Below are 23,476 nucleotides of genomic sequence, written 5' to 3'. Positions count from 1 at the left end.
TCACATGAAAGCAGAGCCTGCAATAACAACTAGACAATTAGAATTGGTGCACATTTGCAGCTGGCAAAACTAACAACCCTTCCTCTCCCCTCCCCCCACCCCCACACACAGAAAGAGAGAGAGGAGGGAAATGGAAGAAATAAATTACTAAACCAAATGATAAAGGGATTGTTACCATTCTTGCCTTACCCTTCATGAGCTGCACTCTTCCAGCATGCCTTACCACGTTGCTGTACCATACACCATCAGGACTCCTCAGGGGCTCTCCGGTCTTCTCGTGGGCAATTTAGGGTGGGTGCAAGTTACACTTCTTGAGTGCCTACTGACAGCCAGCGCAGGGTCTGAACCTGATAACATCAGAGTCAATGGTAGTTTCAGCCCTGATTTGGCAAAGCACTGAAACACATGCTTACCTTCTAACTCCATCCCTAATCAGCAAAGTGCTATTTACTTCAATGGAATTTATGCACATACTTAAAGTTAAGCATGCACTGAAGTGCTTTGCCAAGTGGGGTCCTCCCTCATTAACTTTAATAGGAACTGCATTTAGACCCTTGGAAGAGCAATCCAGAGATATTACTGGTGTTGATACTTGTGTAACTTCAGATGGGGAACTGAACGTGGCATTTCCAAATTTGTAGGCCAGTCTGCCAGGGGAAGCTCTCAGAACTTCTGTACCTCACACAGGCTTTAGAAGCTCAGGTTTTTTGCTGTTAACTCATTAGCTAATGGAAAACAGGGCAAAATTGAGAAAGGATGGCTTAGTGTTTAGGATACTAGGCTGGGATTTGGGAGACCTGAATTAAATTCTCTGCTCTGCCATAGACTTCTTGGGGAAACTGGGGTACATGGGCGACAGGTATCGCAGGCCAGACAGCCAGGCACGGTACTGCCCATGCTCTACCCAGAGGCCCCCTCTTGCTTCCCGCTCTTCCCCCCTGGCCCCAGCCCAGGATGCTCCTCTTCCCACCCTTGCTTAGCCTCTCCCCCAAAGCGAACAGGGGCTGGGGATAAGGTGAGCCAGCCAGCAGCTGGGACTCAGGACAGCTGGGGCCGGTGCTCGGGCCAGCCGGTTGGGGCTGGAGCTGCCTGGCACTGGGGCCACCCAGCACTCTGGGGCTGGGACCATCCGGCACTCAGGCCGCCTGGCACTCCAGGGCTGGGCCGCCTAGGACTCAGGCCGGCTGGGGCAGGACTCCTCCGGCCATGGTGGGGGATCGGGGCTCCAGCGGAGAGGCCTTGGGCAGGAGGGGTGGGGCCAGAGTCTAGCCTCCCCAAAGTGGGGCTTCACACACCACCCATGCTTGAGTAAGTCACTTAGGCCCAGATCCACAAAGGTCTTTAGGATTCTAACTTCCATTGATTTCAGCAGAAATTAAGGGCCTAAATACCTTTGAATCTGGGCCTTAGTCTCTCTAGGCCTCAATTCCCCAGGAATGCACTTCTCTACCTCACATGGGTGTGGTGAAGATAAATATATTAAAGATTGTGAGGCACTCACATACTATGGTAATGGGAACTATATAAGTACCTAGACAGACAGTGCTATATTGACTTTGTGACTGAAATACTGGGGAAATATTATCAGTTAATAGATTTGTCAGCTTAGGGTAGATTTCTTTTAACAATGCACTTCTTACTTTTTCTTAACTACATATATTATGGCAGGAGTCACCTGTTACATGTAATCTTACAACTTATTTTTCTTATTACACGAGTACCATGCTGTCTTTGAAGGAACACTGTATTACTCTTTCTTTGATGATGTCACTTTTGCTGGGAAGCTGTTGAAAGCAGCAAGAGAGTTTGCTCTTTTCTTTAATTGCTCTAGCTTGAGTCAATTCCTGCAGAGTTGCTTCCTGGGAACTGGGCATTGCTTTTTGGGCTGAAATCCCTGAAGGAGCTTGGGTGCTGTTTATAACCTCTCTGTTCAAGGATTGGTATATATAATGTAAATAAACAAGTTACACTAAGGCCTTGTCTACATTACAAAATTAAGTCGTCCTAAGTTTGCTCAAAATATAGCCACCACAGTAAATACTGCAGTTTTTCATGTCCACACTACCTTCTTTCTCACAATGGCGTGTTTCCTCACCAGGAGCACTTACTCCTGTGCCAGGCTCACAGCTGGAGCCCCTCTGCCCCAAGCTGTCAGTCCCACAAAACTGTGTGACTGGGCAACAAAAATGGCAGATTAAATTCAATGTTGATAAATGCAAAATAATGCAAATTGGAAATTATAATCCCAACTATACATATAAAATGATGGGGCCTAAATTAGCTGTTACCACTCAAGAAAGAGAATCGTTAGGAAAGGGGTAGATAATAAGACAGAAAATACCATGTTGCATCTATATAAATCCATGTTACACCTACATCTTGAATATTGTGTGCAGATCTGGTTGCCCCATCTCAAAAAAGATATACTGGAATTGGAAAAGGCTCAGAGAGCAACAAAAATGATTAGGGGTATGGAACATCTTCCATATGAAGAGAAAGTAATAAGACTGGGACTTTTCAGCTTTGAAAAGAGACGACTAAGGGGGGGATATGATAAAGGTCTATAAAATAATGACTGGTGTGGAGAAAGTAAATAAGGAAGTATTATTTACTCCTCATACCACAAGAACTAGGGCAAACAAAATGAAATAAATAGGCAGCAGGTTTAAAACACACAAAAGGAAGTATTTCTTCACACAACGCACAGTCAACCTGGGGAACTCTTTGTCAGAGGATGTTGTGAAAGTCAAAACTATAATTGTGTTCAAAAAAGAACTAGATACATTCATGCAGGATGGGTCCATCAATGGCTTTTAGCCAGATTGGGCAGGGATGCAAAACCAAAACAATGGAACCCCCCACCCCCAAGATGACAGGTTGGGGCAGGGGGGTTCCAACTGTGAGCCCTGCGCAGGGCTGACAGGCAACAGGCAATGTAAGTAACACAGTGACTACATGGACACTGCATCACCCTAACTACATCCACCTAAGCGCTATGCATCTGGCAGAGGTGGCATTATTAGGCTGAAAGAAAAGGAGGACTTGTGGCACCTTAGAGACTAACCAATTTATTTGAGCATGAGCTTTCATGAACTACAGCTCACTTCATCGGAATAAATTGGTTAGTCTCTAAGGTGCCACAAGTCCTCCTTTTCTTTTTGCGAATACAGACTAACACAGCTGCTACTTGGAAACCTGTTATTAGGCTGGTGTAGTGGGCAACTTACATCAGCGGGAGCAATGTTGTAGTGTAGATGTTCACAGAGTTAGGTTGACATAAGCTGCCTTATGTCACCCTAGCTCTGTAGTGTACACCAGGCCTAAGAAAGTACCCACACTCCACGTCACTTATCTCTCCTCCAACAGAAAGCCAACCTGCAAGGGCTTAAAATCTCCTATCACTCTACAGAGAGCCAAAAATATGTAGATTAATAGGAAATGTTTATTTGATATACTGGGAAAATTAAGCAGGTTTGTGACCTTGCATTTGAGACTGTCTCATTAATGTGTAGAGAATCTTTGTGTTGCTTTTTCAGAAAGAGATTTGTGCTGCATTTACATTTGGAGCGCATAGATTTTTCCCAGTTCCTGCCTCTGTGGTGCTGTCTGTCTGATACAGGAGCTGCTCCACACAAGCTCCCAAAATGGCAAAGCACCTTTTGCCAATTATTATTACATTATTATCTATATTACGGTAGTGCCTAGAATTTCCAATCAGGAATCAGCTCCCCTCCCCATTGTGCTAGGTGCTGTACAAAGAGAAAGACAGAAGGATACAGCAAAGACACAAGGAAGTGGGAGGACAAGGTAACAGTGAAATGATCAGAGTTAGTAAAATAAGCTGTGGATGGAGGGGATGAGCCAGGGCTTGGTAGGGCAGACCTTACAATGAGAGGGTCAAAGGAGTCAAGAGAAGTATAGAATAAGAACATAAGAATGGCCATACTGGGTCAGACCAATGGTCCACCTAACCCAGTATCCTGGCTTCCAACAGTGGCCAATACCAGATGCTTCAAAGATAATGAACAGAATGGGGCACTGTATCAGGTGATCCATCCCCTGGCATCCAATCCCAGCATCTGGCAGTCAGAGGCTTAGGGATACCCAGAGCATGGGTGACCGATCACTTTGGCTAATAGCCATTAATGGATCTATCCTCCATGAATTTATCTAATTCTTTTTTGAACCCAGTTATAGTTTTGGCCTTCACAACATGCCCTGACTACAAGTTCCACAGGTTGACTGTAGAGTCAATGACTGAGACAACTGAGGCGAGAGAGCAGAGAGAAAGGAATTTAGAGCATAGGAGTAATCAAGGGATTCTCTAGGAATTATTTTGGGGAAGTTCTATGGCCTATTTTTTGCAGGAGCTCAGATTAGATTATCATAATGGTCCCTTCTGGCCTAATAATCTCTGAATCTGTGGATATTGATGGGATGGCAGTCAAGAAAAGGCTGGCTAGTTGGGGAAGGAGAAGAAGGCAGATGAGCAATGCTGAAGGGGACACAGGGATAGTCAGGCAGGTAATTCAGCAATAGAGCGTGAGAGAGAGAGAGAACTGATCCTGGGCTGCAGGCTAAATAGGGAGAGGAGGGCAAGGAGACAAGATGCCAGAGGTGCCAATGGGAACTTTATATACACACAATTTTGAGTTATACACATTTACCTCCTGTTCTAAGAGCCTTGATAAAAAAAATCTTCATTTTTGCCTCCTTGAATGGAAAGTTTGTATCAGCCAGGAGCTACTATATGGAGAGAAGCCGGGCACACATACCAATAAGGGCCTGATCCCTGATCCCTGTTTTTACAAAGCACAAGAAATATAGATCTGTACACAACTCAGAAATGTACTTAAGGGTTGGTTGGTTTGTTTTCTTCTGTGATCAGAGGATCTCTGTGTGTCAATAGTTACTGATATAGCAACAATTATGATAGAGAGATGGACCCCACCGCCACTACCACCACACACACATAGTTACACCTCTAGTGCAGTGGTTCTCAACCAGGGAAGGCCATAAGCAGGCTTCAGGGGGGCCACCAAAGAGGGCCAGCGTTAGACTCACTAGGGCCCAGAGCGGAAGGCCGAAGCCCCACGACATGGGTCTGACGCCTGGAGCCCCATCACCATGGGTTGAAGTCAAAGCCTGAACAATGTAGCTTCGTGGGGGCCCCCTGTGGTGTGGAGCCCAAGGCCATCGCCCTGTTTGCTACCCTCTAATGCCGGCCCTGGCTTTTATATGCAGAAAAAACAGCTCTTGTGGCACACGTGGGCCATGGAGTTTTAGAGCATGTTGAGGGGGCCTCAGGAAGAAAAAGGTTGAGAACTCCTGCTCTAGTGGACAGCTGTTTGTATCTTTTCTGACAGAGAAGAGACAGCATACCTCAGTATTGGCTAGATAGTAGATACACCACAGCCCTGAGTCGTGGGCATGTGTAGGAGGAAATAGGGCAAAATAGGAGGAGAGGTGCTTGTGAGTACAAGACCCATTTTCCCCCATTCCCCTCTCCCCCAGATTTTTGCCCCCTCTGGGCCTATCTCCATACTTTTGACTTTACTGCACTTCCCTTCCCCCATGGTGTCCCTAGCCCCTGTTTGCCAAAAGCCGGGAATGGGCGACAGGGGATGGATCACGTGATGATTGCCTGTTCTGTTTGTTCCCTCTGGGGCACCTGGCACTGGCCACTGTCAGAAGACAGGATACTGGGCTGGATGGCCCTTTGGTCTGACCCACTATGGTCACCCTTACATTATCTTCATGTTTTCATCTTGGTCCCCTTATTTTCCCCTCTCCGCCGCAATTTTTATCCCAATGTTGGCCAGGGATCAAATTCTGAGGGCAAGTGAAGGCCGAATTAGGGCACCACCTACAAGGGTGTGACTGGCGTAGCTGCACGCGAAGACAGACCAGCCCCGCAGGTGCGCCCCACTCCCGGAGCCGAGAACACGCCCACGCTGGGCAACGCGCGTTAGAACGCTCGCTCCACCCGTCCCTCTCAAACCACCAATCAGCGCCTGGCAGCCCCCTACCGCAGAACCTTGTCTCCTGCAGCGTTCCATCCACGGAACGCTGAGAGAGAACCTTTGGCGGATGCGCGGCTCGAGCCCTGGCAGCTCCCTGCTCCGCACAGTGCAAGCGGGATGCGCGCTCGCAGCCAGGGGAAAGCGGAGGCTGCTGGCAGCCCTGGCAGTTGCCGTCTGTGTTTAGGCAGCAGGGGGACCGGAAGGGTAGGAGGAAGCAGGAGAGGGTTTCCTGAGATGAGAGATTACTTCCGTCCATCCATCCTGCCAGCCCCCCTCTCCTCAGTCTGCAGCCGGCTGGGGGTACTGAGGAACCAGCGCTGGGTCTCAGGGCAGTAGCAGCCACGCTTACTCCTGTCAGGGGGGGTGTTCTGTTGGCTCGTCACAAACCAGACCCAGAAGCCAGGTGGCCTCCGGCATTTCTGAGCTCTCTAAATCTCCACCCCAGAGAGATGGTGGCCAAACAGCGGATCCGGATGGCAAACGAAAAGCACAGCAAAAACATCACACAGAGAGGGAACGTAGCCAAAACCCTGGTAAGGTGACATGGGAAGAGGGGGCAGAGGGGATTGCGAGGAGGCAGGGCTTCTCTCTGCCCATTCCTCGGCTCAACACGTGGGGAGGCGTGGGAATCGTGAGCTAAAGGGTTAACAAGCTACAGGAGCCCCAGGGGAAGCAGAGGATGATCCTTCTTCTGCTGCTAACGGGAGTAAATGCTCCAGCCAAGCTAGGGGTGTAGAACAACGGGATAGTAAAATCAGGGGCTCCTGTCCCAAGCTGCGGCAGAATGGAGGAAATGTCACACCACGATGACTGAAGGCGTCAGTGTCTCATGGAAAATACAAAGCAAAATTGTTCACCAGGAGAGGAAAAGATTGACTCTCACACACCTTCCACCTAAACACAAAGAACATCCGTAACACAAAGAAAAATATACACACACCCCAGCCACTTGAGAAGAGAGAATGCAGCACACACAACACATCCATCCCCATCTAGGGGGACATGCAGCAGTATCCACCAGGGCTGGCTGCTGCAACATTACAGCTGTTGGAAGTGCACAGGCATGGAGGTGTGCTCTCAAAGGGTTCTATCTCGCTAACAGGGATAGCACCAAGGGGAGTTATTGTGGTTTATTTCCTGTGGCCTCTGGTTTTTAAGAGATTCAAACATAACAGTTTATTTGACTTTACTAATTGTAAAATGGGTTTTTGTAGATGAAAGTCTTTTAGGCCTCTGAATCTCTTTTTTCTTGGCTATTTTATTTGAATGAGCTGTTTAGCTAGTTGGTCTTTATGGCTTTGTCTTGATGAGGAAAAGTAATTGAGTTTAGATCAGTTTAGTACAAGTTAGCTAAGTGCAACCTGAACTTGACCTCTTTTCCTAGTCAATACAAAGCCTGTGTCAATACAAAAGAAGTAACTCGGCTGTGATCCCATTTAGTCTTTTAGGGCTCACTTCCGCCCTCAGGTACAGTGGGACTAAAATGGAGCCCTTACTGAGTTGGCAGGTCAGCTGGAACAACAACAGCCCCTATGAGGCAATAGCCTTCCAGCTAACGACATCTTGCTTATTACCTTAAATAAAGGTCGCACTTATGCTCCAGTTGTATAGGCTGAGATAGAAAATTGAGGAGTTTAACTGTGCTCAGATTCATGCATTTTGGTATTAGCAATGGACTGGGCTGAGCCACTGACATTTCAGCTGCTTAAATTCAGAGTGTTCAGAAGTGCTCTTAGAAAGCTGGTTAATGGGAGAGATTTTCATCTGAGCTCTAGCTCCCCTTTTCTCAAAGTTGTTTAGAGCTCTTGCTATTCTAATTCCACCCACAAAACCTTGAGTGTTTATTAATAGCTCACTATTCTTTCAGAGCTCCCCCCACCCCAAGAGTAACTGTTTCAAAGAGAACCCTGTTACTATAATGTCAGGGAACTGCTGGAAATTCATAGTTGGGATTTTTGTTTGCCAAGAAGCTCTCACCACTTAGGGCTTGTCTACACCTGTAACTGTAAGCTGTAAGGCTGTAACAGCGCCACTGTGGGGTTTAGTGAAGATGCTACCTATGCCGACGGGAGACCTTCTCCCATTGGCGTAGGTACTCCACCTCCCTGAGAGGCGGTAGCTAGGTAAGTGGCAACATAGCGCTCGCTGTCTACACCAGGGGTTAGGTTGGTATAACTGTGTTGCTCAGAGGTGTGCATTTTCTACACCTTTGAGCGATGTAGTTGTACTGAAATAAATTGTGATTTAGGCTTGGTCTACACTAATCTCTTAACTCCCCCATCCTAGAATCCTGAGTGACTGAGCTAGCCTAGAAAATGGGATTTCTGTTCAATTAGATTTGGCTGTAATCTACTGTTAACCTGGGTGAATCACACTATCACCTTAAAGGTGACCTGAAATGCTCTTTTTAAAATACATTAAAACTGCTGAAGTTTTCAAATCCTTAACACAATAGGACGAGTTATTTAAAAATAAATAAATAAATAAATAAATGCATTTTAAATTAAAATGTTTCAAGGTTGATTTAAAAATGCCGGGCTGTGGGACAGTGCCCTGCCAATGGCCAAAAGTAAGGGACATACCTTTGTTTTTTATTTACCACAAGTCACGTGACTGTTTTTCTCTGTTGTTCCTACCACTCACTGATGCAGGAAGCAGCTTGTCTGGAGGAAGTGTCTGTGACTAACAACAGATCTTATCTCTGGTGAAACAAATTGTCTGTGACTTTATTATTATTTCGAGGCCTCTCCTGTTTCTGATAATACTGAGCACTTAGGGTTTGATCCTGCACCCCATTCAAGTCAATGGAAAAAATCCCACTGATGAATGATGGAGAATTAAGCCCTTATGTAGCACTTTTCACCCAGAGATCTTGAAGTGCTTTAAAAAGCATTATTAGCACTGTTTAAATAGATGGGGGAAATGGAGACACGGAGAGGTTGTATGACACACCCACATTAAGAGGGCAGGTCGGTAGAAGAACCAGGGATAGAACCCAAGTCTTCTGATGTGTAGTCTGGTGCACTATCCACTGGATAATGCTACCTTCCTCTTTACTGTCATCCCTTTGGTTTTTCTCCTCTCACTCTTCTTTGTTTCTGACCTTTTTGCTATCCTTTCCCTTCCTTCTCTCTTTTTTCCCTTCTCCCTCCAAGTCTGCTTACTAGCTTCTCTCCTCTCACCCCATCTTTTGCCATTCTCCTTCCATTGGCCACTTTTCTGCCTTCAGCCTCCACTCACTTGGCACTTCTTCCATGCAGCGCTTCTAGAATTAGATAGCAGCAGCAGCTCTAGCTTTCTAAAAATCAAGCTGGTTTGGATCAGGACTGCAGACCCATTATTATTCATATTTGTAGCATAGTACCCCCTAGAGGCCTCAACCAAGACCAGGGTCCCTTTGAGCTAGGCACTGTAGAAACACACAGTAATAGACAGTCTTTGTGCCAAAATGCTTACAGTCTAAACAGACAACAGTTGGGAGAAAGCAAGTATTATGGTTGCCATTTTGCAGATGGAGAACTAAGGCACAGTGAAATGAAGTGACTTACCCAAAGTCACACAAGATGTCTGTGTCAGAGCTTGGAATTGAACCAGATCTCCGGAGACCGCAAGCATCACAAAACCATCCTTCCTCTAGGCACAATTCCACAGCTTGAACCCAGATATGACTTTCAATTCCTTCTTTACTTGCCGGCCCAGTCCTGATCTTCGTGCTGTGTGAATCCTCTGCTTCCATTGATTATGTCCATAGTATCTCATGTCATCATATAACCCTCCGCTCATGTCTTGGTTGGTAAGAAGCTTCTAAGTCCACCTGTCCACCTCTTCCCTCTGTGTGGTCCTTGAAATCTTACAGTTAACATGTTTGTATTTATGCTTAGTTATAAAAGCCTCTATCTAGTGCTCTAGGCGCCAAACAATAATCATACATCAAAACAAAAGTCAGCAGTTCAAAATGGCCATAGAAGACCATCAACTTCTTCCTTCCTTCCTCTCCCCTTCCAAGTGACCTGTTAGAACATTCAGTCATGCGTCCTTAAAATAAACTGACTAGAGTTGTGACTGTTTATCAAATTTATATTTAACTTAAGGATATTTTTGGCGCATGCTGACCAAAATAAAATAAAAAATGAGTGTCCTTTGATATTGTTTTTCACAATTTCCTCTCCCAGTGGATGGGAATTGGCTGTAGGATATATATGTTTAGTTCTAAAGTGACAACCCAGTCAGGGAACATAGTTATTTTTCAAGCATCCCACATCTATTAGGTATCTCAGAAAATACCTAATAACATATTTTCTGTCTCAAAGAGCTTAAAATATAGATAGAACAAGGGAGACTAGTAAACAGCCCAACTGTGGGAGGGGAGAGGACAGAAATAGATAAGCAAACATTGAGGAATAAAACTCACTTTACCTTTCCCTAGAGAAATTCAAGTCGACTGATCTGCAGAGAAGCTGTGAGAGGCATTATTCTATCTAAAGGGGGGGGAAATGGGAGATTTCAATATTGTTGAATTAAGCTGTCTGATCTACTATAAATACAATTATCCTCTATTACTCTTCTGTTAGCGTATTGTGCTTCAGCTTTTCCTTTCAGCTTCTTAGCATTCCTGTGAAGCAGTTATGACAACGGAGTAAACTGTTTTACGTTAGACCTTTTGAGTATGTTCACTGTTTGAGGTTTGAAGCTGAAACCCCACCAGTTCTTTATCTTGATTTTCTGCATCTATTTTTAAATGAGCTACCACGACAATTGGTTAAACTGGTAACAAACTGAAATCTTCTTTTCCCCCCACATTTTAGAGGCCCCAAGAGGAGAAATATCCTGTAGGACCATGGCTACTGGCACTGTTTGTTTTTGTTGTCTGTGGATCAGGTATGAACACACCACTGAGAATAGATAAAGAAGGGGTGTGGGAGGGAGTTGAGCAGACAGTAGAAAAGCATTTAAGAGCCTGAACCAGCTGCCACTGAAGTCAGTGGCATGGTTCCCATTTACTTCAGTGGGAGCGAGATCAGACCCTAAAAGTTTGTGGACAAAATTCTGACCCAGGATGCATGCACACAACTTCCACTGCAGCCAATGGGAACCTCTGTGTGTGTATTTATGAATAAAATTTGATGCTTGGCATACATTGTGGCTCTGGATCAGTCCCAGAGAAACCTACATGAGCATTTAGGAAAAGTTTCTGGAGATTGCAAGTGGTTTAATTTATTTTTCCTCTCAACTCTTTATCATTCGTTACTTATTATATAGTCTTGCTTAGCACAAATGCATCCTAAGAGGAAAGCTTTTTACACTTTCAGTCTAAACCTGGCGTTTCATTTCTAAGTGGGACCGGATGGCTCAAGTTCCATGTCCTCTTAATTTTTCTTTCACCTCTAGGCTGCAGGTTTGAACCTGGGCTGGGATGGTAATAGTGTTACCATGTGATGAATGTGAGATATATTCAATGGCCCAAACAAAATGAGTTCTTTGTAGTAGTCCAGTTCCTAGCAGACAGGTGTCCAGATCACAAAATCTGCATTACAGTTTGGCTGCAGGTGGCACATTTATTGGCAGAGTCAGAAAAGAGGCCACTGAATGGGAGGGATTTAACTACCTTCCAGAGCCGAGTTAAGATTAAGTAGTGTGCAGGAGCATATGATTCCACTTCCTTTGCTGCACTCCTTTTGTACCCAAGGTTGTCAATCTAAGATCTTTCACAAGACGTGTGTTTTATAGTAATTTTTTTTAAGAGCCCCAAGATGGAGCGGGTCATAGATAGACCCACCCTGGAGTAAGGATTAGTCCATTGGTATTGCTCTGTTCATAGAGCTACCCATTGGTATTGCATTGCTTTCAGAAATGCAATGCGGTGACCTTTGTGTTGATGTCTGACTTAATAAATGCCATTTTTGAGAACTTTCTGGGCCTATTTTTTCACCTAATCTTAAAGCAGGATTTCAACTCCCCCCAAAAACAAATGGTGGTTTGATAAATCCACCACAGCCCATTGCAGCTAGATGTGTTCTTCTAAACAGTGCTAATATAAGGCCTGATGCCTCATTCCTTATGCACCCAAATCTCTCCCTCCCACCAAAGTCAGTGGGAGTTTTTGGTGAATTTGGGTTGTCCCTGTAGTTATGGATTGCTAAAGCTAACAATCATGTAAAGCATAACATTAGACTGCAAACGCTCCGGCTTCAGCTAGCCTGCAGCTCCAAAGACATGTAATGGAGTTGGGTGTCCTGTGAACTTTCATGTTTATTTATTCCCTTAGATGGCCTCTAACTAACAATAAAGATGGTGATGCTTTTTAGACACATCAGTTGTGATGTCAGTGTCTCAAGAAATAATAGTTCCTTCCCATGACAAGATATCATGTGGTTTCAAACATGCTTTGGCAGAAAGAAAGAAAGAAAGAAAGAAAGAGCAGGGTCAAAGTGCAGCTCCCTATGTAGTTATTAGTTCTGTTGGGGGCGGGGGGGGCACCGAAGGATCCCAATCAGGGCTCCACTTTACTGGGCAGTGATGACCAAACAACACACATGCAACCCCTGCCCCAGAGCTCACAACAACAAAAACGCTAAGAAAAGTGACAAAAACGAGTGATTTTTTTAAAAAATGCAATTGAAAATAAGTCAATAAAACAAAATCAAAATGTTACTTATTTTTAGAAAATAAAACTAGGTTAAATAGCTGAACATGGGAGATACAGAGAAGATAAATAAATACGCTGGTGATAAATGACAGAGTACATCCAATTGATTGCCAAGCAAGAACATTTTGTGGTATTGAATTCAACCCTGCATTCTTTACTCACGCTAACTAATCACTGACTGAAATGGGAGTTTTGCCTGAGTGAGAACCATTGAATTGGTTTCATTATCTGAAGAGACATCATAATAATGTGGCTCAGATGTTTATCTTTGTCATTTTTAGAGCTCTATCAAACTTCAGTAATGTATTTGCTATGGCTATGTTTGTTCTTTCAGTAGAGAATCCATTAGACAAATGCCTCATTTTTCCACAGACATTTTCAGGGCTGTTCTTCTGAGCCATTACAATCACACACCGCTTTCGCTGTAGTCCTTTTAATTATTCTTGACATTGGGCCCCATCCCCAGGGTGCCAGGCACTGTACAACCATGTAACAACCAACATGGAACCTGCCCCTGTTGCACATCTCTTTGCACCATGCAAATCAAAGGCCAGATTGTGCCACTGGACGAAGTACACGCACGGCTACCATTCTGTTTGCAATGTGGACCTCAGTTTTGAGATGGTGCCATTTTGGAAAAGGTATTTTAGGGGTATTGCTGCACGAGGAAGGAAATTCCTAGCTTATGTAGCTCAGATTTACAGATGTTAAAGCCAGAGAAGACCACTTGGATCATGTAGTGTGATTCCTACATTTTGCAGGACTAGTCTCCACTTAATTCCTGCAAATGTCTTATCCACTATCCGGTCACCTCCATTGGTAGCCTCCACCCAAAGGCTGTTACTGTTGAGAACTTTTGCTTAATGTCTAACCTGAACTTTTTTCCTTCCTTAGCTTCAGGCCATTGCTCCTTATCTACCATCTTCTGAGAATGGAATAATTCCCTTTCTTCATTTCTGTTATTACCTTGAAGGTATTTATAAACTGTGATCATGTTTTCTCCCAGCCCTCCCCTAGTCTTCTCTTTTCTAGAACATGCCCATTTAGTTCCCTCCCCCAGTAGGTTATAGACCCGATCCTTGTGTCCTTTGTGTTGTGTCTGTATATACTTCCTAAATGCTGAGGACTGGAAAGAAACACAATATTTCAGGTCTGCTACGTAGTCTGGCCCCATTACCTTTCTAGTTTATACATGTGAAGCCTATTTACGTATCTGAGACCAACAATGGTTTCTGTTCCATTTGCTTGTTTTGCAGTGGTGTTGCACTTGAACCGAATATTTCGCTTGCTATCTTACTATCACCCCTTGGTCTTGGCAGACATCCTGTTTCCCAGATAGCTGTCCTCCAGTTTGTATCAGTGCTGCTTACTTCCTCTTCCTAGGTGTATGGCTTTCGTATTTGATTTCATCTCATTGCATGCAACCCACTCTGCAAAATGATTCTTATCCTTCTGTGTAACTGGCTTATCCTACAAGGTTGAGATTGTCAGCAGTTTGAGCATGGTTGAATTTACATCTTCCTTTAGATTACTAATTAATGTATTAAATAATCTGGGGCCTAGTATGTGCCTGTGACACCACATATAGAGAACTTGCCATTTACAATATCTCTGTTCCTCAGATCGTCAGTCAATTTCTAATCCACAATTTGGAATTTGTATCTTGGTATGAGTCACTATAATAGAATTAAAATATGCTGGTATAAGAAAAATCTTATTACGATGAAGGTCCCAGACACCCAAAAGCTGAGGTACTATTTTTCAGCTCTGCCACTGATTCACTGTCTGAACTTGGGCAACTCACTTAACCTTACTGTGCCTATGTTCACTTATCTCTATAAAGGGATATAATGCTCACCACTTCAAGGCGATGTGAAGTAACATTAATTAAGGATTGCAAAGTGCTCTGAGACCCTAGAATGAAAGTAACCATGTGAGCATGAAGTATTATTGTTGTGAAAGCTGGCTGGTTTGCAAGGCCAGGTGAGATTCTAATCTAGTGATACAGGATCTGTACAACACTGGGGGACGTACGTGAATTTACCTGAACTGGAGTTGTTTGGTAAATCCATCCATTTATTTACTAAATCAGTAAAGAGAGCAAAGAAAGGTAATTGTGTGAAGTGATCTATTTTAACAAACACGTTGGTGTAGAGATGTCTTTCTCCCAAATGTTTACATTGACTATTATTTTGTATGTTCAGAGAGTTTGCCTAGAACTACTGTCAAGCTAATTGGCCGGTGCATGTTCTTCTTGTTACTTTCTGCTCCCTTTGCCCTTTTACAGGCACCTCTCCTGACCTACAGTATTTACTGAAGAGACTGAGCTTGCAAGATTTCCTTTGCAACTTCTTTTAGGATCTTCAGGGGCATTGCATCCCCGATTATAGATACTTTGCTCCATCCGGCACTCTAGCACCAACTCTTTGTTACTCTCTGCTCCTGGCATCTCCAGCAATTGTCTCTAATAGTTTCCCAGAATCCTAAAGGAGGATGTCCCATTATCATTAAAACGAGTTGAAAACTGAGCACCAATAGTTATTTTTTCCAATACAAGATAAATGAAGCTTTCCAGCTGGGTTAGAGAGCTGACTTGTTTGCACTGGTCCTTCTCCCCTCTCCTTTTGACCCTTCACTTTTCTGATTGTATTTCTAGATTCTTTATTCCTTGCGACAAATTCTCTTCCTCCCTAGATCTTACACAATTTCATTTCGCTGGTTTGCTCCTTTTATGCTCCTCTATGGCGAGCTTGGACCTACTCAATTCACCCTCCTCTTCATTTCCTGTACACACTTCCTTCAGTTTCAAGTCTTCCTATATCCAGCTCTTCAGCCTAGATGGGTTTTTACATGCATCTTTCCTCTACCCTGCTGCCTGGTCCAACTGCAACTCATTTTATTCCGCCAGCTTGCTTATTTCTGCAAGGTTTGCAGCATGAACACGTAGTGGAAGGTTTCTGCCTTTTAGAGTTGGGGGTTGAATCCAGCAAGGTGCTGAGGATCCTCAAATCCTTTCGAAGCCCCGTGACTAGTCACACAATTATAAATGCCACCCTTGGTCTCCCCACACAAAGCAATCACGCTGTCCGAGAACCCAGGACACCAGGACCATTTTAACGCCCCTGCTTCATGCCTGCTAAGCCATCCTTGTATTTTTAATACTTGAGATGCTGCTATGCAACCAATAGAACTTACTCTGCTTATTAATAATCGTTTGGATCGGTTAGTTACTAACAGGCCTCCTTTCAGGGCTCTAATGTCCATGTTGAATATTGTCCCCTTTTAGTGCCTCCCTTTCTGTCTCCCCCGTTTCTCTTAGTCAGCCATACGCTCACTGGCACTGTTATTCTCTCAGCTCTGCTCTCCCACCATTAAGTTAGTAACTTCTCAGAGTCTAGACTCCCCACTTCCTTTCTCTCTCTCTCTCTCTGAACTTCCTCAGCAACTCCACTGTCTTTCTGTTCCTAGCTGCACTTTGGAGTCAGATGTTATTAAACAGATTCACTCACTGGTTTACAGGCAGAGCTGGGTGCTCCGTGGAATTTGGGTTTTATAAAACCTCTTGCAAAAATAGTAGCTTTCTACAGTACAATGGGTCAGGCAAACTGGGCCCGACCAGATGACAGAAGCTGGTGATTTTCACTAGTTTTGCTGCTCCATAGCCTAATCGACTTGTGATTCAATTTAGTATAATATTGCAAGAGGCTTAACTGAATGGACTGCAGGGCAAATCCCATTTGATTGAGGAATCCTGTTTGTTTAAGCAAGAAAAATAAATCTCAGAGAAGTAAATTATAAAAGCACTTACAGAACAAAATACAAAAACAAACAAAATCATGTATTAAAAACATCTACAAAATCAAAACCACAAACCCTACCCCAAGCGGAGTTTCCACAGAAAAGAACCGCCAGAGGCGCTGTGAAATCCACTGTGGACTTTGCTATTGCTATGGATTTTCCACTGAAGGTGCTCAGATAACCCAGTGATGAGTGGCAGTAAAAAACTCTGTGATAAACAGATCAGATAGTTCCAGGGCCAGATCCTCAGCTGCTGGAATTTGGCATCACTTCCTTGACTTACATACACCAGCAGAACATCTGTCCCCTGAAGTTGCCCGTTATTTTAAGTATTACCTTAAATAAATGGGTTTGGCGTTTAGTGTCCAAAATGAAGGCCTGACTCTGCAAACCCTTGTAGAGGGAGTCCTTAACCACGCAGCACGGCTGTACACCCACTGGAAACGTACTTCCCAGGGTGGGTAAATAGACACCTGCTAGCGCAGCTCAAGCTAGCATGCTAAAAATAACAGTGTGGCTGCAGTGGCAGCTTGGGCTACTTGCCCAACCCCTTGGGTACTTACATGGGTGGCTAGCCTGGGCCACCTGCTGTGGCCACACTGCTATGTAGAGCGTACTAGCTCAAGCAGAGTCGTGTGTGTCCGGCTAGCCCCGCTGGGAAGCACCGTCCCAGCTACTGTGGAGCCATGCCCTCCTTGACTTCAGTGGAACTTCTCAAGTGTCTGCAGGATGAGGGCAGAGACTCAGCGTAAATTACTGCAGCTCAGCAATCAAAGTCACCCTTCCCGATCTTACGCATTTTACCTTCTCGGTTTAAAAGGAAGCGCGTTTTTCTCAGTTTTTCTTAAGTTTTACAAACACACACCTCAAAGCTCTAAAAGGGCAACAGACGAGGGAGCTCTATGAAAATACGTTTGCAGGGCCCGGGTCTTTTCACGGGACATGCTCAGCCCCTGCAGCTGCGTCAGCACAGACTGACTCGTTCGCTTGCACTCCCTGGTTCCAGCAGATGGATGCCATTCCAGAGCGGAGGGATTAGGAGGCAGTGATGGTACAGATAAAGAGAACTTATATCATGTTTGTATAATTGAGAACTACTGCTCGATCCTGCAGCCTTTCAACATCCCTTGAAGTCAGTGGGAGTTTTGCTCACATGAGGTCTGTAGAATCAAGTCCTTAGTAATTAGTGTATTAACTATACTAAAGGACAGGAAATACAGTTACTCAATGCTCTGGTCCTTTTCTCTCTGGAGGTACAGGACCAGTTTGTGCCATCAACTTTGATACCAATAGAGATTTCTGTTTCAACCGTGATGGCACAATCTGCCTCATAAGAACGACCATACTGGGTCAGACCAAAGGTCCGTCTAGCCCAGTATCCTGTCTTCCGACAAAGGCCAATGCCAGGTGCCTCATTTCCATTTAACCAGTTCTGGTGAACTGTCCCATCTTCTGATCTGAAATTTGCATCCCAAACGGCTAGTAAACAGTAGTAAACACTGCTCTTGTTTGTGGGCTGCAAACATAGGCCCCAGTCTTGAGAGTCTTCGTGGGCAGACACACGTACAGTGGGGCTCTGCATGGGTCCACTGGAACTGATCTGTTTGCAGGATTGAGAGGACAGTGCCCCATCCGGCAAAACCTTGCTTCCCAAAATCATCTTCCATGCAGCTCCTCACATGAGTGCATTTTTGCAGGATTGAGCCCACGGTATGGAATAATACAGGAGTTTAGATGGCCCAACCCCCACAAATCAGCTTAAGCAATAATTAAAGTAGGCTAGATTTGTGAGAGGTTGTATTCCTGTTACTGGTCTACCTACTTATAAGGAGCCGTTTTATAAACAGCCCTGTAACAAGAAGTGATTGTTCCCAAGAAAGAGACCCTCCAACTGGTTAAGTGTACGCAGCTGTGCCTGGCAGCGCTGCTGCACACACTCTAGTCGAAGGGGTCTAATCCCTCAACAGCGCCGGAGGATTTACGCATGGTACTTCCATTAGTGTTCCTAGACAGTACCTGGGTAATCCTTTTTGCATCAATGGGGGGAGTAGGCCCATACTCAAAAGAAGTCCACTGATCGAAGCACTTGCTAGATAACATCTAATTATGCATGTGAGAACACGAGCCATTCAGCTGTTTAAAGCTGCAGGATCGGAGTACAGGATTGAATTTCAAGAACGTTAACCAGCACCTGAACAGCCTCTCTTTTTGCCTCGTTGCAGCTATCTTTCAGATCATTCAGAGTATAAGGATGGGCATGTGAGGAGCTGCGTAGATTCGACATTGCCTTATCATCCAACACGGTGGACCAGATACAATTTTAGCCTGACATAAATGTGAAGAGCTCTTATGTGAGAGTACCTGTGCGTTTCCTCTTGAATGGGGCAGACCAAATTACCTGCTGACCTGTCGTATCGGTTGTGCATGTGTTTTAACTGCCACAGCAGAAAAGGACATTTTGCTTTTCTATTGACTTAATGAGTTAACCACATTGGTTAGCTGTCAGTGCTGTTCAGTTGATTTATTTCTTCTTTTACCTAATGTATTTGTGTGTGATCATGTGAGTGCCTGTTTATCTACTCTGTACATTCTAATTGTTTTATGCTGGAAATTTGTTTTTATTACAAATAAATATTCATGTTCAACTTGACTACATTTGTTCCATTTTTCCAAATGTATGGCTGTATAAACCGCCTCCCCTCGCTCCCCCTTAAAACACACACTAATGGCCAAATCTTGAGGTCCTTAGGCAAATCTCTCAGTAGATCTGATTTGCCCTCACACAGGTGTAAATCAAGAGTGGCTAGAGTTAAATTCTTTGGAGTTACAAGAGTTTTACATTGGTGTGAGATGAGAAATCAGGCCCACTGGAAGGTTTGTCCGAGTAAGAACTAATTAAAAACTCACTTAGGACACTGGGAATAGTTGTCATCATATAGCCATTTAGGAATGTTTTCATAGCAGGATGGTTTCAGGATTTTCCTTTGACTAGAAATCCTCTGAAAGCTGTTTGCAAAGAAAAGCCTTCCCTTCCCAAAGCAATGGGAGTGACTCAAGAGGAGATTAGATGAAAAGGTTGGCGTCCTGAGGTTCTTTCACATCCCTTTATTTCGGAAAGTCCTTTCTGAATCCCCAAACAGGTTTAATAAAGTGGTCATTGTTCTGTAGCTGCTAAATGTCCACCCTAATGAAACTTCTTCCTCGGGTTGCACACCAGGACCAGGAAAAATCATTTCCCAACGCAGTGCGGGAGAGGGAGGATTCGCATATGCACAAGTGGCAGTTAGGTGACTAACCACAACTGACTCAGGCCGTTAACTACCATTTGTGCCTTTGAAAATCCTCCTCCCACCCAATAAACGCTAAGCTGGGATTTCAAAGAAGCCTAAAGTAGGTAGCATCCAACTGCCTTAAACCTCTTTTCAAATCTGAGCCCCTAATTATAGTCTCAAAATGTAATTTTTAAGAGAGGACATAGGAGAGAAAAGCCAAGACCCTTCTCAACGTTGATCAAGGGCCTGAACCATCACGGTGCTCCTCTTTTTATTACAGTTTCAAACACTGTTGGAGACTGCAAGTAAATTATCTTTGCCTGGATGAGTGGGAATAATATTAGGAGCATATTTCCTTTTGCTATCTCTCCCAGCCCCTCTTTATAATCCTACCCACAACGGAGCAGCTACAGTCACTACCTGCACTCCAGGTAAGCAGTCTCCAAGATGGCAGTGCTGGTCTGTAATTAGCTACTCTCAATTGCTACAGGCAGAATACATTTCTTCTCCCTTCCCCCACAGACGGAATATTGCTCCCAGCCCCAACTAACATGAAGCACTGTGGGGTCTCACCTAAAACATGGTGGCTTGTTGTGTCAGTGCATAGAGTTATCCATTAAGGGACAGATTTGCAAAGGAACAAAGGAGAGTTAGGCATCCAACTCCCACAGAAAGTCAATGAGTACCTTTGAAACATCTGCCCCTAAGATATCAAAAACAACCACCACTCCAGTTATTTTAAAAGGTAAGGGACACTAGTCAGCCTCTAACTCCATATTTAGGCACTAAATAGAAGTGGCCTGATTTTCAAAGCTGCTGAGCACATCATGTTGTAATTACTTGTATTACACGGAGTAGCACCGAGAGATCACGGCCCCTTTGTGCACTGTGCTGTACAAACATATTGGAAGAGAGAGTACCTGCCAAGACGAGGTTACAATCTAAATAGGCAAGATAGATAATCAGCGGAAGGAGAAACAGAGGTACAGAAAAGTGAAGATGACTTTCCCAGGGTCTCACAGCTGATTATTCCTGGCTCTGCCATTCATAATAGAATATAGCACCAAGTTCTTACATAACATGTGTCATCTGTAGATTCCAAAACACTTTACAAAGAAGGTCACAGTATCACTACCCCCCTTTTACAGCTGGGGAAACTGAGGCACAGAGAGGCAAAGTGACTTACCCAAGATCTCCCAGCAGGGCAGTGGCAGAGCCCAGGTCTCCCACATCCCAGTCCAGGACCCTCTCCACTCAACTATACTATAGCTCCACTTGACTTCCACGCGATTTGTGGGTACTTAGCTCTTCTGAATGTTAAGCCATTTGTAGCCAGCTGCCTAAAAATGGATGATAAAAATAAAACTTTAGGCACCCAGGTTTGAAAGTTTTGTCCTAGTTTTCTGCCTCACGAAGTTTTTCTTCAAGGCATTTTCAAATCAGTGTTTCCTGTCCTGGTCAAAGAGCAAAAGACCCTCCCTCCTACCCCCTCTCCCTCCCCTTGTCCCATTCCTAAATAAATCTATTCCTCTACGTTTTATAGGATTAGCTGGTCAAGATTTAAATGATATGTGCATGTTATGTTTTTGCCCTATTTGCTCTAATGCAAACTTCACACACACAGGAAAACTTTCAGCTGCATGACAACACAAACAGAGCAATTATCCTAGGCAGAGAACAATGTGTGCCGAGCAGCTCGCCCAATTTGGGTTCAGCGATGCTGCACAAAAGGCGGTGGGTGCCCTCACTAAGCACATGGAGGCAGCTAGAGCTGTCAGTTACTGGTACAAGGATGTTTACAAGGCCCACACATCCACTTCCTGTTCCAGAATGTTCTGCCTCTGCAGGCCGCGCACCGCAGCTCTCACCTCTCCAAATTTTCTTCTTTTTTCCGATTCTGAACTATTCCCTTTTTACCTGATTTTGCTTTGCTGTCCTTTCCCGCACATAGCACAGTGCTTTGACTCTACCTGAGCACTGCAAGCCAGGTAGCCATGCTCAGTATCATGGAGTAGAAGAAACAAAAGGCCTGTTCCTGTTCCTAAGGCAAGGCTCCTGGGTAGAAAGGAGGAATCGCCATTCCTAGTCCCAAGGAAGAACAGCTAAGGCAGGAAAGATGATGAATTATCTATGATGGCCACAGCATCCGGGTAGGAGAATGTTTCCACTCCAGCCTGTTCAGAGCTTGTAGGTCCAGCTCTGTACAGATACTAAATGAAAGCTTTCAGAAAGTACCAGGAAACTGGGAGGCACTAAAAGATTAACGTGTGCTGCCTGGTGCCTGATTCTGGCCTTGCAGTCACTTGCCAAGAGTCCATTTGACTTGCTCTCACGGTAGTGGTGATCTAGGAGAAGGGGCATGGCGGGACTCCGAGTTTCTGTCAGTTGAGGATCAATAATGCACCCATCCAAAGAGACAGTGCTTCTTGGCTTGCTGATTACATTGTAATTTGAGTTTGCAGAGATCTCAGGGCACAAGACTCGCATCAAACTGGCCAAAGTGACAACAAGAGAAAGAAAATGGTGGCACAGTCTTGGGGCTAGTCTGTGCTGAGCGTGTTTGCACCAATATAGCTTCACACCAGCGCAAACCCCCACTACAGTGGTTTAGCTCAGCCTGATTTCAAACCACATTCGTGCAAGCCCATGGTACTGCACCTGTAGGCTGGAGCATGTCAGAGTTGGTTTTGGTACTCGTTCACCCAGTATAAACAGGTTCCCAGTGTCATGCAAGATCTAGTTGAAAGAGTAGGAATCTTACCAGAAGACCAACTTGCTATTTGTAGCCAGGATATCTAAAGAAGAAACCCCGCAGACATCATAGCATGGTAGATAAAAACAAAAGTACTTAATGACGCCTACAAAATAAAAACACTTTGTGCCCCTCCAAGGAACCACCCGTGAACTCAATAAGATCTGTTGTTATTTTGCGGGTGGCAAAGTTCTCAGCCTCAGCTTCCAAGATTGACAAAGCTGCCACCAGACTCAGTGTTTCCATGCTTTCACAAGGCCTTTTAAACTGGACCCACCAGCATCCATGTGCAACAGCATCCTTAGGCAATAGGCACTCTGCACTGAGGTAACCTCAGAATTCCAGTCTTCTCAGTTCTCTCTCTTCTGACACTTCCCAGCCTAACTCTTCACTTAACTGCTGACTGCTTCCCATCTGTTAAGAATGATTGGACCCAGATGCAAGAAAGAGGTCACTTATACCTGTCCATGTCTTTTCTCTAAGACTTTGGGACAGCTGATCCTTTTGCCCCTACAGGAATGACTTTCCAGTCCGTGTGTCATTGTGGCCCATTGTCTGCTTAAGAGAGGATTTAGTCTGTGGTAAGCTTGTGCTTTTTATCCAGAACGTGGAACATTTAGGAATTTGAAGAGGCAGCCAAGTTTATTCCAGATAAGTCATTTCAGCCAATGTAATAAATATTTTAATAGATGCTAAGTCATCACTGAGTGAGGATATCCAAATGGGCAGTGATTTAGACCCGGATTTTTTAACAGGTTCAAAAGTGCATTAATTTTAGGACTGGTCAAAAGTTTTGCATCAAAACTTCTTTAAATGGAAAATTGGGTTTTCAATTAATTTTTTGAAAAGTGGAACGAACAATGTCTGCTTTCTGCAGAAAATTTCAAATATTTATTAAAAAAACAAAATATTTCATTTTGGCGATGCTGCCGTATGCCTCATGGGAGTTGTAGTTCAGGTGCCTTATTCCCCCAATATAATTTGT

The 23,476-nt window shown here is 44.4% G+C and overlaps 1 protein-coding gene and 1 long non-coding RNA gene across 2 annotated transcripts in view; one reads left to right on the top strand and one right to left on the bottom strand.

The window, feature by feature from the left end:
• LOC119565768 overlaps positions 1-23,476 on the bottom strand; it is a 135,968-nt gene that overhangs the window by 103,496 nt on the left and 8,996 nt on the right. Inside the window, exons 3-4 of the long non-coding RNA XR_005224652.2 lie at positions 20,926-21,079; positions 9,572-10,501 (exon numbers count right to left, since the gene is read on the bottom strand). This is a non-coding gene — a long non-coding RNA (uncharacterized LOC119565768). The remainder of the gene's footprint in view (positions 1-9,571; positions 10,502-20,925; positions 21,080-23,476) is intronic.
• Positions 6,038-19,117, top strand: SERP2 (stress associated endoplasmic reticulum protein family member 2). The gene is made up of 3 exons (XM_027823735.3): positions 6,038-6,556; positions 10,829-10,901; positions 18,690-19,117. Exons 1-3 carry the CDS (start codon positions 6,473-6,475, stop codon positions 18,728-18,730), a joined length of 198 nt encoding a protein of 65 aa, XP_027679536.1. The 5' UTR covers positions 6,038-6,472; the 3' UTR covers positions 18,731-19,117.

The sequence above is a fragment of the Chelonia mydas genome, chromosome 1 (genome assembly GCF_015237465.2).
Source record: "Chelonia mydas isolate rCheMyd1 chromosome 1, rCheMyd1.pri.v2, whole genome shotgun sequence".
NCBI lineage: Eukaryota > Metazoa > Chordata > Testudines > Cheloniidae > Chelonia > Chelonia mydas.
The sequence above is the reverse complement of the archived record's forward strand: the minus strand, read 5'-3'. Positions and strand labels throughout refer to the sequence as shown.

What these genes read in the sequence shown, in the direction of transcription:
- SERP2 (XM_027823735.3), top strand. Translation starts at nt 6,473, where the DNA reads ATGGTGGCCAAACAGCGGATCCGGATGGCAAACGAAAAGCACAGCAAA. An exon ending in GGAACGTAGCCAAAACCCTG is followed by an intron (nt 6,557 to 10,828) that starts GTAAGGTGACAT and finishes CCCACATTTTAG; the next exon opens with AGGCCCCAAGAGGAGAAATA. An exon ending in TTTTGTTGTCTGTGGATCAG is followed by an intron (nt 10,902 to 18,689) that starts GTATGAACACAC and finishes GCCTCGTTGCAG; the next exon opens with CTATCTTTCAGATCATTCAG.